At 61.0% G+C, this 12,709-nt stretch overlaps 2 protein-coding genes across 4 annotated transcripts; one reads left to right on the top strand and one right to left on the bottom strand.

Moving 5' to 3' along the window:
- Positions 1-2,599: 2,599 nt before the first annotated feature.
- HTATIP2 (HIV-1 Tat interactive protein 2) lies at positions 2,600-5,254 on the bottom strand. The gene is made up of 5 exons (XM_058842784.1): positions 5,063-5,254; positions 4,679-4,786; positions 4,456-4,593; positions 3,660-3,721; positions 2,600-3,090 (listed from the first exon to the last, which is right to left on the bottom strand). Exons 1-5 carry the CDS (start codon positions 5,216-5,218, stop codon positions 2,865-2,867), a joined length of 690 nt encoding a protein of 229 aa, XP_058698767.1. The 5' UTR covers positions 5,219-5,254; the 3' UTR covers positions 2,600-2,864.
- Positions 5,255-5,917: 663 nt separating this feature from the next.
- On the top strand, positions 5,918-10,272 carry LOC131580969 (uncharacterized). Of its 3 annotated transcripts, XR_009277992.1 has the most exons (4): positions 5,918-6,792; positions 7,042-8,330; positions 8,562-9,007; positions 9,091-10,271. XR_009277992.1 is itself a non-coding variant. In XM_058842783.1 (3 exons), the coding sequence occupies exons 1-3, from the start codon at positions 6,564-6,566 to the stop codon at positions 8,565-8,567; spliced, it is 1,524 nt and encodes a 507-aa protein (XP_058698766.1). In that variant the 5' UTR covers positions 5,918-6,563; the 3' UTR covers positions 8,568-10,272. The 3 variants fall into 3 exon arrangements, 2 of the variants coding, with proteins under 2 accessions (XP_058698766.1, XP_058698765.1); XM_058842783.1 differs by having other exon boundaries at positions 8,562-10,272; XM_058842782.1 differs by lacking the exons at positions 8,562-9,007; positions 9,091-10,271 and having other exon boundaries at positions 7,042-8,451.
- Positions 10,273-12,709: the final 2,437 nt, after the last annotated feature.

The following is a 12,709-nucleotide window of genomic DNA, read 5'->3' as shown; positions in this document are numbered from 1 at the left end:
GGAAGGGGCTGGCGCTTCCCAGAGCTCAGGGCTGGGACAGCAGGGCCACGGCACCTCCTGGGGAGGAGCTGAGCCCCGGGGACCGCAGCTCTCCTGTCAGCATGAACCCCCTGCAACCCCAGCAGTGTCAGAATGCCAGGAGAACGTGGGGCCAGGTGCTTTGTGTGGGTGCTGTCCAGCAGCCTGAGCACCCCTCCCTGCTCTTCCCCAGCTGCAGGCAGGGCTGTGTGCCCTTGGAACACGAAGAGCCCCGCCAGGCGTGCCAAGGACACGGCTCCATCCCTGCACACCTCCTGCTGCCCACTGACACCCTCTGGAGGGGCTGGGTCTGTTCCCTACAGAGCTTTGTCTCCTTCACCTCTTTCAGCCCTGGGGGCAAATCCCCTCTGCAGTAATTCAGTGAGCGATGGTCTAAAATCTGGGGGGGGGGGGGAGTTTAAGGAATGCTCAGAGCAAACTGGGGAGCTGAGGTCCAAAGTGTGGGAGGAAACTCCGCGTGGGAGGGTGATAAGGAAGCTGCACTGTGCGCTGGGACTGCATTTTAACACAGATTTATCTGAAACACTGAAAAGGACACTGTAACCACTGAGCAGAAACAAGGGTTACACAGAAATAGCTTGTGTTTTCCACAGACCTTTGTCCAGCAAGAAATGTTTGTTTTGTGTGTTTCAAGGCTTTGGAGTGGTAAGAAAATATTTCCAATAAGAAATTACACAGACCTTCCTTGTCTTCCCACGACAGCTTCATTTCTTTAAGAGCCCTTCAGGGAGAGCTTTTTGGAGACCTGAGTGCACTCTGAGGAGCAGATTGTCTTGTGTTCACAATGGCTGTTTCCTCCAGGAGGGCTCCAGGCTTGTGCTGCCCCTTCAAAAGCCGCGTGGAATCTCCCATTGCACCCGATTTATCCTGGACCCTGTTATTTCCAGACTTTATTATCCTTTCTAGCAACGTGCCTTTTATAGAAGGCAGCCTAGCTGCCTTGCAGTTTCCTGGTTCCCACTGGAACTTTTTAAGAACTAGCATCATATTTAACAATGTTGACCTTTTGGTAAAGGGATCACTGCAATTCTCACCCAGGAGAGTATCTGGCCGTTCATCTGAGTGCTCCTTCTGGCAGACTTTTAACCACGTGTTCTAAAAATGGGGTAAAAAATATTTCTTTTTCCCCTGCACGCTTTGGGACAGTAATGCAAATGTGCGTCCCCCAAGGAATGGTGGTAGTGTGAGCTCCCTAACAGCAAAGGGCAGCGCAAGTAACTCATTGAGGCTTTCTGTGATGGCTCATTCCTTCCTATAGAGCCCGGTCACATCCTGTCCTTGAGCCTCCCTGGAGAACTTTCTGCTTCTCACATAGTCATAATTCATGTTTATGCCTTTAGGATGCTTTCCTCATGTGTTCTGTGGCTGCCTTTCACCTGTAAGTTTCCAAAGCTTGCAATACTTTATTTTTTTTTTAATTCTCTCATCTCAATTTTCCCTTCTTTTAAGTTCTTACCACTTCAGGTATTCAATTCCACTCCCTTGTATAAGCACATGCCCTTTTAAAAATCTCTCTTTGAGCGCTGAGTGCAGTGTGCCTGTGTAAGCCAGTGCTGCAGGTGACCAGCCTTTGTACTCTGGACACTCAGGTGATGCTCACCAGCCTGCTGTCATTTCCCTTTCTGCATTAAATGCTGTTCTAAAGGTGCTGTTTGCTCTCACTGGGACAGTCTTATCAGGAGCTGTGGCTCTGTGGCCCCGTGGAACCGAGCCCCACAGGTGGCTGAGGAGCCAAGTGCAAGCCTTGCACCATCTCACTGCCTCCACCAACCTGCTGAGGCCCAACCCAACAATGGAAAGGCTTGTGGAGGAGGAGGAGATGAGATCTAGGCCCTCTCCATCTGCCACATCCAAGTCAGTGACACAGGAGCCGTGGATGAGGTCAGAGAAAATCCTGGAAAGCAGTGTTACCCGGAGCACTGGGACTCTGGCCAGCAGGGAATTTGGGAGTCACGTATGTTCTGCGTCCCATCCGAGGAGCCACCGAGTTCCTCGACCCCGAGCATGAGGCCTGAGAACAGCCGGGGCCGTGCCTGGGACACTGCCCTGCTCCTGCTGCCTGCTCCACGCCCACAGAAGGAAGCTGGGCAGGAGCAAACCCTCTCCAAGGTGTGCACAGGGCTGGCCTCATCTCCTGCACGTGCAGGGCGCTCCCGGGAACATGGGGCTCAGGTTCATTTGTGCCCCAAAGGAGAGCCCAGAGGAACAGGCACTTGCAAGTACTTGCCCGGTGTTTTTGTGACTGCAGGTACCGAGTGGCAGCCCAGGTGTGAGCAGCAGTGTCCCCAGAGCCTCCCTCTGCCCCCTGAGCAGGTGAGGACAGCAGTGTCTGCAGGGAGCTGCTGCAGGCAGAGCCTCCAGGGCTCTGCTGTCCAAGCAGCACTGGTGCCACCGTGTGCTCTGTGAGGTGCAGCCTCCACACACTGCCTTGCTCTGCTGTCCTGTGCCTGTCACCTGCCTGTCAGCATTCCCTCAGGTGACACCAGCTGAGCACACGAGCCCTGGGTTCCTGCTGCGTGGGTGACAGAGATTACCTCAGCACAAAGCCGGCACAACCAGATCAGTCACAGGGTTTTATTCACGGCCTGGATTACATCATCTTTACCCGTGTCACAGATCCAGCAGCAGAGCACATTGTTTATCCTCACCCAGAGCCAGCACCTGCATTTTGATCCCCTGACAGAATCAGCCACCGTGCAGAGAAGTGGGTGTACCCCTGGCTCCACACAAGCACCCCACACCTCTCCTGTGTGTTCATGTGTTCATCCCCAGCCCAGAGAGCATCTGAAGGGTGAACCGAGCTCCTGCCCGCCATCCCCTCTGCTCTATGTGCCCTGCTCTGGCCCTGCCTTTCCCAGCTCATGGATGGCCCCGTTCTCCAGCACCTCCACCCTCCCCTGGCCTGGCTGCAGCACACAGGCCACCATAGCCCTGGCCACCGTGTCCACAGGCACTGAGTGAGCGGAGGGGAACACCCGAGCCACAGCACCCAGGATCTGCTGGACTATCCACTCCATGGGCCGGGACTCCTGGCGCTTGCACAGCAGCACCCTGCAGAGCAAGGAGGTGAGCTGGGTCAGCCTGGAACAGACTGAGGTCTCCAGCTGCACCAGGGCCCAGACAAGCTCCCTGAACCAGTGTGGGCTCTGGGGCTTTGCAGGGTCGTGGGACGTGACAGAGCCGAGCCAAGCCCTCAGACACTAAACTCCTTTCCCCACTGTGCTGATGAAAGCAGAATTACAGTTTTCTTAGGTAGCAGGAGCACAGTACAGCTGAAAGGACACAGGTGAGCGTTCCCTCTGCAGAAGGCCAAGGTCCATCTGGAGATAAGCTCTGACCTATGTGCCCTGACCTGTGCTTCCAGCCCAAGGCTCCTGTCCTTGCATGGCACATGGCACTGGCACTGGGATGGGCCACAGGAAATGCAGAGCTTGCTCCCTGCAGCACTGGGAAGCAGTCCACTCATCCATGAGCTGCCTTTGCAGCCGGTGCCATTCTCCACTTCCCTCCCCAGCCCTGCCCTCATGTATCCTTCCTCTTCCTCCATCTCCCTGTGAAGCATCTCCCTGATGCCCTGGCAACCCTCCACCCTGTGCCCGCCCTCCTCCACCACTACTCACGCTGGCCGGAGAATGGTACAGCGATCAAAACCAACAGCCTGCACCAGGTTTTCCACTTCTCCCTGTCAGAACAGCCAGGCAGGATGAAAGGAGACAAGGGTGACTGCAAGCACCATCCTTGCTGCTGTAACACCCCGTGAACGGGCAGGAAAGAGCTGCAGGATGGCACTAATGCCAGCACAAAGCTGGGACGGGGCAGGCAGGGATCAGGAGCGTGGTGGACACGGAGCGCAGGTCAGCAGCGCACCCTTGCAACCACCAGGCCAAACTGCAGCTTAAAAACCTGCAGCAGGATGCTCCGGAGAGCGGCTGGGCTCAGCATCCAGCCTGGGGACGGGTCCAGATGCTGGCAGGCAGCTCCGAGTCCAGCAGCTGTTGGAGCTGCGGCACACAACACACGGAGAAGAAAGCTTTTGCGATGGGTGTGGTGTCCCTGGGGAGCGATCCTTCCATCGCAGGATAGTTCACATCTCACCTGGACACCGCCCTGAGCCTCCCCACAGAGCTGTGAAGCCACCCCAGCTTAGGGCTGGGGAGCTGTTATTGGGCCAGAGAGCCCAGCAGATGTTTCTGGAGCTTGAGGAGGGAGACAAACGCTGCATGCAGGTGTTGTGCTGCTTTACAAGAAGCCAGCTGCACCGCTGTCCAGCCAGCCCCTTCCCTGGTCCCGCAGCAGCAGGAGCATCCCCAGAGCCATTTGCATCTCAAGACCTCAGCTCCTGCTTCCTTCCCAAGCATCCCAGCACCCTGTGACTCCTGCAGGAACACCAGGAGCCCACCCCAGCCGCCCCCTCACCTTCACTCGGAGGTAGAGGAAGCGGCTGTGCGCGTTTGCCCCCCGGGAGGACTGCAGGACAAAGTGTTTGCAGCCCCCTGCCCGCGCCAGCTCTGCTGCCTGCGCCACGTAGTCCCGATCCACACGGACAAAGCCGTCCTGGGGGGACAGGAGGGTCAGCAGGGCAGGGGAGGGGACGAGCGGGACCCCTGCTCGCCCGGGGGTCAGCGGTGTCCCCACTCACTGCTCCAGCCTTGGCCCTGGTGGTGCCCAGGCAGCAGAAGCCCACGTCGTGTCCCTGGAAGGCGGCGGCGTGCTCGCCCAGCCGCTCGAAATCCACCACCGCCTGCTCCTGCGGGGAGACCGAGGGTCAGTGTCACCGTCCTGTCACTGCCACCAGGGCTGTCCCCTGTTCCCTGTCCCCTGTCCCTGCCACCACGGCCAGCCTGTCCCCTGTCCCCCGTCCCCCGTCCCCTGTCCCCTGTCCCCTGTCCCCTGTCCCCCGTCCCCCGTCCCCCGTCCCCTGTCCCCTGTCCCTGCCACCACGGCCAGCCTGTCCCCTGTCCCCTGTCCCCCGTCCCCCGTCCCCTGTCCCCTGTCCCCTGTCCTCTGTCCCCCGCCCTCTCACCACGGCCGCCTCGGTCCCTCCGAGGCTCAGCCGGCGCCGCCCGATCAGGGTGACCCTGGCGAAGGCTCCCCGGGCCAGCAGCTCCCGCAGCAGAGCCCGGCCCGTCTCCCCCGAGGCTCCCAGCACGAAACAGCTCCGGCCGCCGCCCGCCGCCATGGCCAGACCGGGGCGGGACCGGGGCGGGACCGGGGCGGGACCGGGACACGGGGAGGGGACACAGGGAGGGGACAGAGACAGGGTTAGGGATAGGGATAGGGATAGGGATAGGGATAGGGATAGGGATAGGGATAGGGATAGGGATAGGGATAGGGATAGGGATAGGGATAGGGATAGGGATAGGGATAGGGACAGAGGGACAGGGACAGAGGGACAGAGACAGGGATAGGGACAGGGACAGGGATAGGGACAGGGATAGGGACAGAGCTAGGGTCAGGGTCAGGGTCAGGGTCAGGGTCAGGGTCAGGAACAGGGTCAGGGACAGGAACAGGGACAGGGTCAGGGTCAGGGTCAGGGACAGGGCCAGGGACAGGAACAGGGACAGGGTCAGGGACAGGAACAGGGCCAGGGCCAGGGCCAGGGCCAGGGCCAGGGTCAGGAACAGGGTCAGGAACAGGGTCAGGAACAGGGTCAGGGACAGGGACAGGAGCAGACACAGACACAGGGCCAGGGCCAGGGTCAGGAACAGGGTCAGGAACAGGGTCAGGGACAGGGACAGGAGCAGACACAGACACAGGGCCAGGGCCAGGGCCAGGGCCAGGGCCAGGGCCAGGGCCAGGGTCAGGAACAGGGACAGGGTCAGGGACAGGAACAGGGTCAGGAACAGGGACAGGGCCGGTTCCGGCAGGAGCCGCTCCGCGGGTTGGGCGCTCCTTGCCCGGGGAGCCGCGGGCGGACGCGACGCGGGGCAGCTCCCGGGGCCCGGGCGGGGCTGTCCGGGGCGGGGGCAGCCCCAGGGACCCCCGCTCAGCGCAGGGAAGGTGCCCCTGGGCCTGTGCCGGCTGTGGACCCCCCGAGGATCCCTGTGCCCGCCCCGCTCGGGCGGATGTGAGCTGGAGGTATGCTCGGAGGGGTCTGTGACCTGCCCCGAGGCTCCTCTCCAAACCCCTCTGGGTTCAGTGTGTGCTGTCACAGACCCGGCAGCTGTGTCCCCTGGGCAGGAGGCGGGTCACAGCCCTGCAGTGACTCCAGCGTGAAGCAGTCCCTGGTGCCTGAGGAACAAGGAGATGAAGCCCACTCCCTTGGGAACTGCCGCTGAGCAGGTCCTGGGGTGTGCCGGCAAGCACGGAGCCCTGCTCCGGGTACTGCCTGTGCTTTGCCCCTCTGACAGGGACAGCCATCACTGGGGTGCTCCAGGTGCCACCGGGACACAGCTCTGGAGCAGGCGTGCGGCACCCGCGGCTCTGCACGGCCGCTCCCGTGGGCAGCATCCAGGGGCCCCGCGGCACCACGATCCCGTTTGTCCTGATTCCTGGGGAGGGAGGTGCAGAGGCCTGAATGGCTGATGTCGGGATTAGCCAGGTGGTTTTCCAGCCTGATGTGTCTGTCAAGTGCTGTCCCTGGCCGAGGGCTGAGGATGAATCCCGGGTGCACGTGCCGCTTGCGAGGCAGGACGCGCGTCATGAGTGTCCCCGGGTTAATGGCTGGCATCCCGTTCCACCTGCCAGTGTGCCGCCGGCACCCACGGCCCGCCTGCCCACCGGGCTCGGCTCCGCAGCCACAGGCAAAGCCAGGTGGGTGAACGAGGGGGAGCTGGGGCCTACCGGGGTGCGGGGATACTGGGACGAGCGCTTGAGAGCGGCGGGGGAACCGTACAGTGCCACAGAAGTAAAGGCGGGTGTACGGGGCGCCCGTGGTACCTCACAGGGTACGGCGTGCTCCAGGCTTTCCCGGTACGCTGGGGATGCCACTGGGGACGGCGGGATCGGGACGCATGGGGACCACACTCCCACCGCTCATGGTGTGTTTCTCCTCCGCGGCAGGGCTCCGGGGTGCCAGCCGGGCTCCGGGGTGCCAACCGGGCTCCGGGGTGCCAGCCGGGCTCCGGGGTGCCCGCTCTCCCGCTGGCATGAAGACCTGGTCCCGGCGCAGCGCTGCCTTCGACTGCGCGCCCCAGCCGGCAGCCTGCTGCCCCGACTGGATGGCGGAGCTCCCCGACGCTCTGCCCCTGTCCCGCCTCTCCATCCCCGGCACCCACGACTCCCTCAGCCTGTTCGGCGGCCGGCGCCTGCGGTGCCAGAGCTGGGGCCTGGAGGCTCAGCTGGCGGCCGGCATTCGCTTTCTGGATGTGCGCTGCAAGCTGCGGCGGGGCGAGCTCGGCATCTTCCACCTGTGCACGTTCCAGCGGGCCAGCCTGCGGGGTGTGCTGCGCCGCACGCTGCGCTTCCTCCGCGCCCACCCCGGCGAGGCCGTGCTTATGCGCATCAAGGAGGAGCTGCCCGGCCGCTCCCGGGCCCGCTTCGCTGCCCAACTGCGCCGCTGCCTGCTGGAGGAGGGACAGGGATGCCTGTGGTGCCGGGAGGAGGTGCCCACGCTGGGCCAGGTGCGAGGGAAGATTGTGGTGCTGGAGGCGCTGGCTCGGGACGTGCTGGGCATCCCCTACGAGCGGCTGAGCATCAGCGACGCCTGGAACGTGCTCTCGCTGCAGCGCAAGTGGGCCCGGGTGCGGCGGCACCTGGAGAAGGCGGCCGGAGGAGACCCCGGCACCATGTACCTCACCTTCTGCTCGGGCAATGGGCTCTTCACGTGGCCCGAGGAGGTGGCCCGCTTCGTGAACCCCCGCTGCTGGCAGCACCTGCGGCGCCGCGGGCAGCCCGTGCGCTGGGGGGTGCTCATCATGGACTTCCCCGGCTCCGGCCTTCTCCGCCTCATCGTGGACAGCAACTGCCCGAGGGGCAATGGACGGGACACAGCGGCCCCCCGCAGCCCCACGGTGCGGGCACAGAGGGGACACAGGGACACGGGGGACACGAGGGACACAGGGGATACAGGGGACAGGCGGCACAGAGGGGACACAGGGGACACAGGGGACACGGGGGACAGAGGGGACACAGGGGACAGAGGGGACACAGGGGACACAGGGGATACAGGGGACACAGGGGACACAGGGGACACAGGGGACACAGGGGACAGGCGGCACGGCCCTGCGCACTGGCCCTCGGCAGGGACGCTGCCCCCGTCCCCGCGCCGCTGCCCCAGGAGCTCGGTGCCTGGAGGACACAGGGGGGTTTCTAGGTCGTGCAGAGCAGCGGGGAGCCTTCGTGTGACAGCGGTGTGACAGCGGTGTGACAGCGGTGTGACAGCAGGATGACAGCGGTGTGACAGCGGTGTGACAGCAGGGTGACAGCGGTGTGACAGCGGGGTGACAGCGGGGTGACAGCGGTGTGACAGCAGGGTGACAGCGGTGTGACAGCGGTGTGACAGCGGGGTGACAGCAGGGTGACAGTGGGGTGACAGCGGGGTGACAGCGGTGTGACAGCGCTGTGACAGCGGGGTGACAGAGGGGTGACAGCGGTGTGACAGCAGGGTGACAGCGGGGTGACAGCGGGGTGACCGCTGCTGGGAGCGGGGCAGCCCGGGGAGCTGCGCCCTGCCCCGAGGAGCCGGGTTCGGTGCCGGAGCGGGGCTGGGCCAGCCGAGCCCCACAGGGCAGCAGGGATGGGGGGCACAGGACCTCCTGCCTCACCTCCTGTCGGGCCAGTGAGTCCTCCCAAAATGCCTCTTTGCAAAAGAGTCCTTTTCCTTAAGGGCAAATAAAAATAAAAAGAAGCTAGGAAAGCACTGCTTATGTTGCCTTGCCATTTCCTGACAGAAAAGGGGGGAAAAGACCTTTGCTTTGGCTGCTTAGATGTGAAGGAGCCTGTACCCCTCTGCCCACGGATGAAGCGCAGTTAAATTGTTCTCTGTGACCATCTCGCTCTTAAAGCACAGTTGCAAGAGGTCACAGGAGTAAGAATTAATTTCAAAGGTGACAACAAGTGGTTAGCAACATCCCTCCCCTCATTATTTTAGCTTTTGTTTCTTTCTTGCAGGGGTTTGCCCCAGGAATCAGGACTCTCAGGCAGAGCCAACTTCAGCAAGGGCCACTCACCCTGTGCATGGAGAGCTGGATGGCCCCAGAGGCAGCGATTCACACGGGGCTGTCCTGTCACTGCATGCACTCCAAGGGATGCTGCATGGGCAGAGCCCAGCACTCTGCAACAGCTGGGGCAGTGCAGACAGGGCAGTTTGCAGATCCACACTAGCAAGGTGCTTGAGGCATAAAAAAGACTTTAAAACATGTTGTTCCATGCCCCACCTGAAGATAATAAATCACTAATCTAAATAGACAACAGGATAACTCCTTGGAGCAGAAAGGTAACCAAGATCCCAGGGGGGAATCATCACCCAGGAGGGTGATGGCAGCAGCCGAGCCAGACAGGCTGTGTGCTGAAGCTGGGAGGTGAGAAAGAGAGGAACTTTTAGAAGATGAAAGCTCGGCCCTGGCCTGCCAGAAGGTGAAGAATGTCCTCAAAGTTGCTTCTGTATTGGGTGAAACACAGCTGGGCACAGTGCCTGCTGGGGGAGATGCCTCAGGGTTTCCTGGCCAGAGGAGAGGATGCCTTTTGCTCTGCAGCCCTGGCTAGAGACACGGCTCTTGGTGCTGAGCCTGTTCAGCTGCTGCCCAGGGAGGGGAGCAGGCAATAGTACACAGCGGGGACAGAGGTGACAGGCAGAGGAGTCTGGCTGTGTTTGCCATGTGAGACAAGGCTGAAATCTCTGCATTAAACCAGGCATGTGACAAAAGCACTGGTGGTGTCCAGGGTCCATTGGCTGCCGTTGCCTCCCGTGCCTGGGCTGTCCCCACACCGGGCCAGTGTGGCTGGTACCGCTGTCCTGCCAGAGGATGGGCTCAGGGCCAGGTGGGTCAGTGGCTCGTCTCAGCATCCCAGGAGTGCCCAGTGCCATGGAGAGCCAGGCAGGGCACAAGCACAGCAGCCACAGTTCCTAGGAGCTGTAGGCTGGCTGGTTTGGCTGTCCCTTAGGGCTGCCCCTGGAGGTGGCACGTCCCTGCAGCTGTCCCCAGCACCCCGTACCCACCCTGTAGCTCGCTGGCAGGGCAGAGGTGCCGCCCGGGATTCCCCGGGTGGAACTGGTTTACGCCCTATCGCCCAAGCAGTGAGATAATGTCAGTGTTCTCTGTACCCCAGGCATCCTGTTTGGCAAAGCCTCCTCCGTGCCGGGCTCATGCGGCTGCTGCCAGGTGCCCAGAGCCGGAGGCAGCACGGGCAGGGGGGCCCGGGGGGCGGTGATGCCCAGTGAAAAGGCTCTCCATCACCAGCTTCGCAGTGAAGGGCAGGAGGCAGAGAGCTGTCCTACAGCTGAGGGCAAAGAGACATCTCCGAGAGGGTCTGGATAGGGTGGGCAGCAGTGATTTGCCCAAAGCTACCCCTCTATTCCACAGCCAGGGCTGTCCCAATGCCTCGAGCTCCCTCTGGGTGGGGGGTACAGGGTACCTGCCCCTGGATTTCTGGTCCTGGATAATCCTTGCGATTATCTCGGTCCCTCCAAGCCTCTTAATGCGTCTCCCGGTGTCCAAACGCTTTCATACCGTGAGAAAGATTTTATCAGGTGCCGCCTGAGGCGGGGCAGGAGCTGATAAGAGGTTGGAGGCTCCGGCTGCTGGAGCTGTGCGCTGGCAGACCTGCCCAAGGGCATCCTGCAGCTCAGGGACACCCTCTGGCTCTAGCGCTGTCTGGGGACCTGTGGTGGAAGGGAATCTCCTGCCCGCGCTCAGGAGACGCCTCTCAAGGCTCGGGGAGAGCCGCCCGAGTCCCCAGGGCGGAATGCAGGGATGGCAGCAGCGAGGCTGAGCGCAGCCGTGTGTGTCCCCGCCGGTACCCCCGCACAGCCCTGGCGGGCCGGATCGGGGGCTCCCCCCGGGCTGCTGAGCCCTGCCGGGGCTCCCAGGAAGGTGCCCCCGTATCGCGGGCAGCAGCCGGGCCGGGCCGGGGTGACTCGGTTCCTGTGCGGTTTGCGGGGACATTGCACAAGGAGGGAACGGGCAGTGCCAGCCCGGGCCGGAGCCTCTGCCCTGCCCCGGAGGCACAGCCTGTGCTCGGCTCTGCGGCACCCAGAGCATCGCCCCGGCTCTTTGCTCAGCACGGCCACGGCCAGGGACGAGCTCTCCATTGCCTGAGCCCAGGGGGACGGTGCGGAGGTGGCACAGGGAAGTGTCCTCGTACCTGGCTGGCAGCTCGCCTTGTGCCCTCGGAGGGATGGCTGTGCCATCCTGACACTCGGGAAATCCCGACACGGCTCAGGCAGGCTCAGACCCTTCCTTGGCAAGCAGAGCAGCAGGAATCCAGCAGGAGCACCTGCCCTGCAGGATTCCCTGGAATCCCTTCCAGGGAAGGCAGCCTTGGAAAGAAGCTGAGATGTGAGAGGGCTCCTGGTGATTAAGCAGCTCCCAGCAGAGCTGACTCGGGTCTTCTCTCCCTCCTGCCATGTGCACCTTTTCCACTACCTGCAAAGCAAGGCTCAGTATCCATCCTGCCGTGTAGGAGCCCCTCTCTGAGCCCAGGCACGGGGCACCACACACAGCTCAAACTCGGTCACGTACTGTCTTTGCAGCAGCGACAGCCTCTGCATCTCAGACACCTTGATTCCGTTTTAAAGCAGTGCCAACAACTATTTGTAGTTACAAAAACAAAGGCGGGAGTATATTTTTCCTACTGCTCTGCCCTACCATGCTGGGTTTCAGCAGAAGTGAAACTGGCAGGGGCACAGCCTGCCCTGCCCTGGGGCCGTGTACCCATGAACATCCCTCTGAGTCCCAGCGGTGTGTCACTGTGCAGAGGTGACCCTGAGCACCTAGAGCTGCTCTCCTCCCCAGCAGCTGCCCCTCAGCCTCTCTGCCTGCCTGGCTGCTCCTTCCTTCCCAAACTGCCCACTCTCAGCAGAGAGAGCTGAGAGCAAGTGCTGCTCAGTTACTGGATACACACACTCAGCAATTCCACAGAAAGAGACAACTGCATTAAAACATTTTTCAAGGAAGATATCCAGAGACAGGAAACAAGGTTCATTTATATTGGCCAGTGATAAAGTAATTGTAGTGGGTTATGGCTCTTGCAGAATGGGTTCCTCCTTTTGTCTAGAATGAGTCCTGGTGGAGCAGCATCAAATTCTTTGGAACTGGAAAATACATGTGACCTGCATGGCTCTTGTTTGGCTTTAGCTGGAAGTGAACAGAGTAATTTCTGCAGAAAACCTGGCCAAGGCAATTCTACTTACGAGCAGGATGGGGTAAGAAAAGATTTATAATGATTGTAATGATCCAAGGGGCGGTGGACACAATTAGACATGTTCCTGAAACACTGGTGGAAGCTCCTAAAGGACGTTAATAAGTCAGGGGGAAGTTCCTCTGGCATATTCCTGGACCTTTATCATAAAGACTTAAAGCTAAAGACAGAAAAATACGTTGTGTAAGTAATTTTGTAACAAATAACAAATACAACAAATTGTTGTTTGTTTATAAATGGTATTGAAGATTCACAGCCAGAGCAAAATGCCTGCATGTGAGGAGAGTGTGTGGCACTGGAGCTGGGAGGTTGTGAGCCACACTCCCACTCAGCCCATGAGGGACCTCAGCACAGCTCAGCTCAGCCTCCT

This window comes from Poecile atricapillus, chromosome 7 (genome assembly GCF_030490865.1).
Source record: "Poecile atricapillus isolate bPoeAtr1 chromosome 7, bPoeAtr1.hap1, whole genome shotgun sequence".
Taxonomy (NCBI): domain Eukaryota; kingdom Metazoa; phylum Chordata; class Aves; order Passeriformes; family Paridae; genus Poecile; species Poecile atricapillus.
The sequence above is the reverse complement of the archived record's forward strand: the minus strand, read 5'-3'. Positions and strand labels throughout refer to the sequence as shown.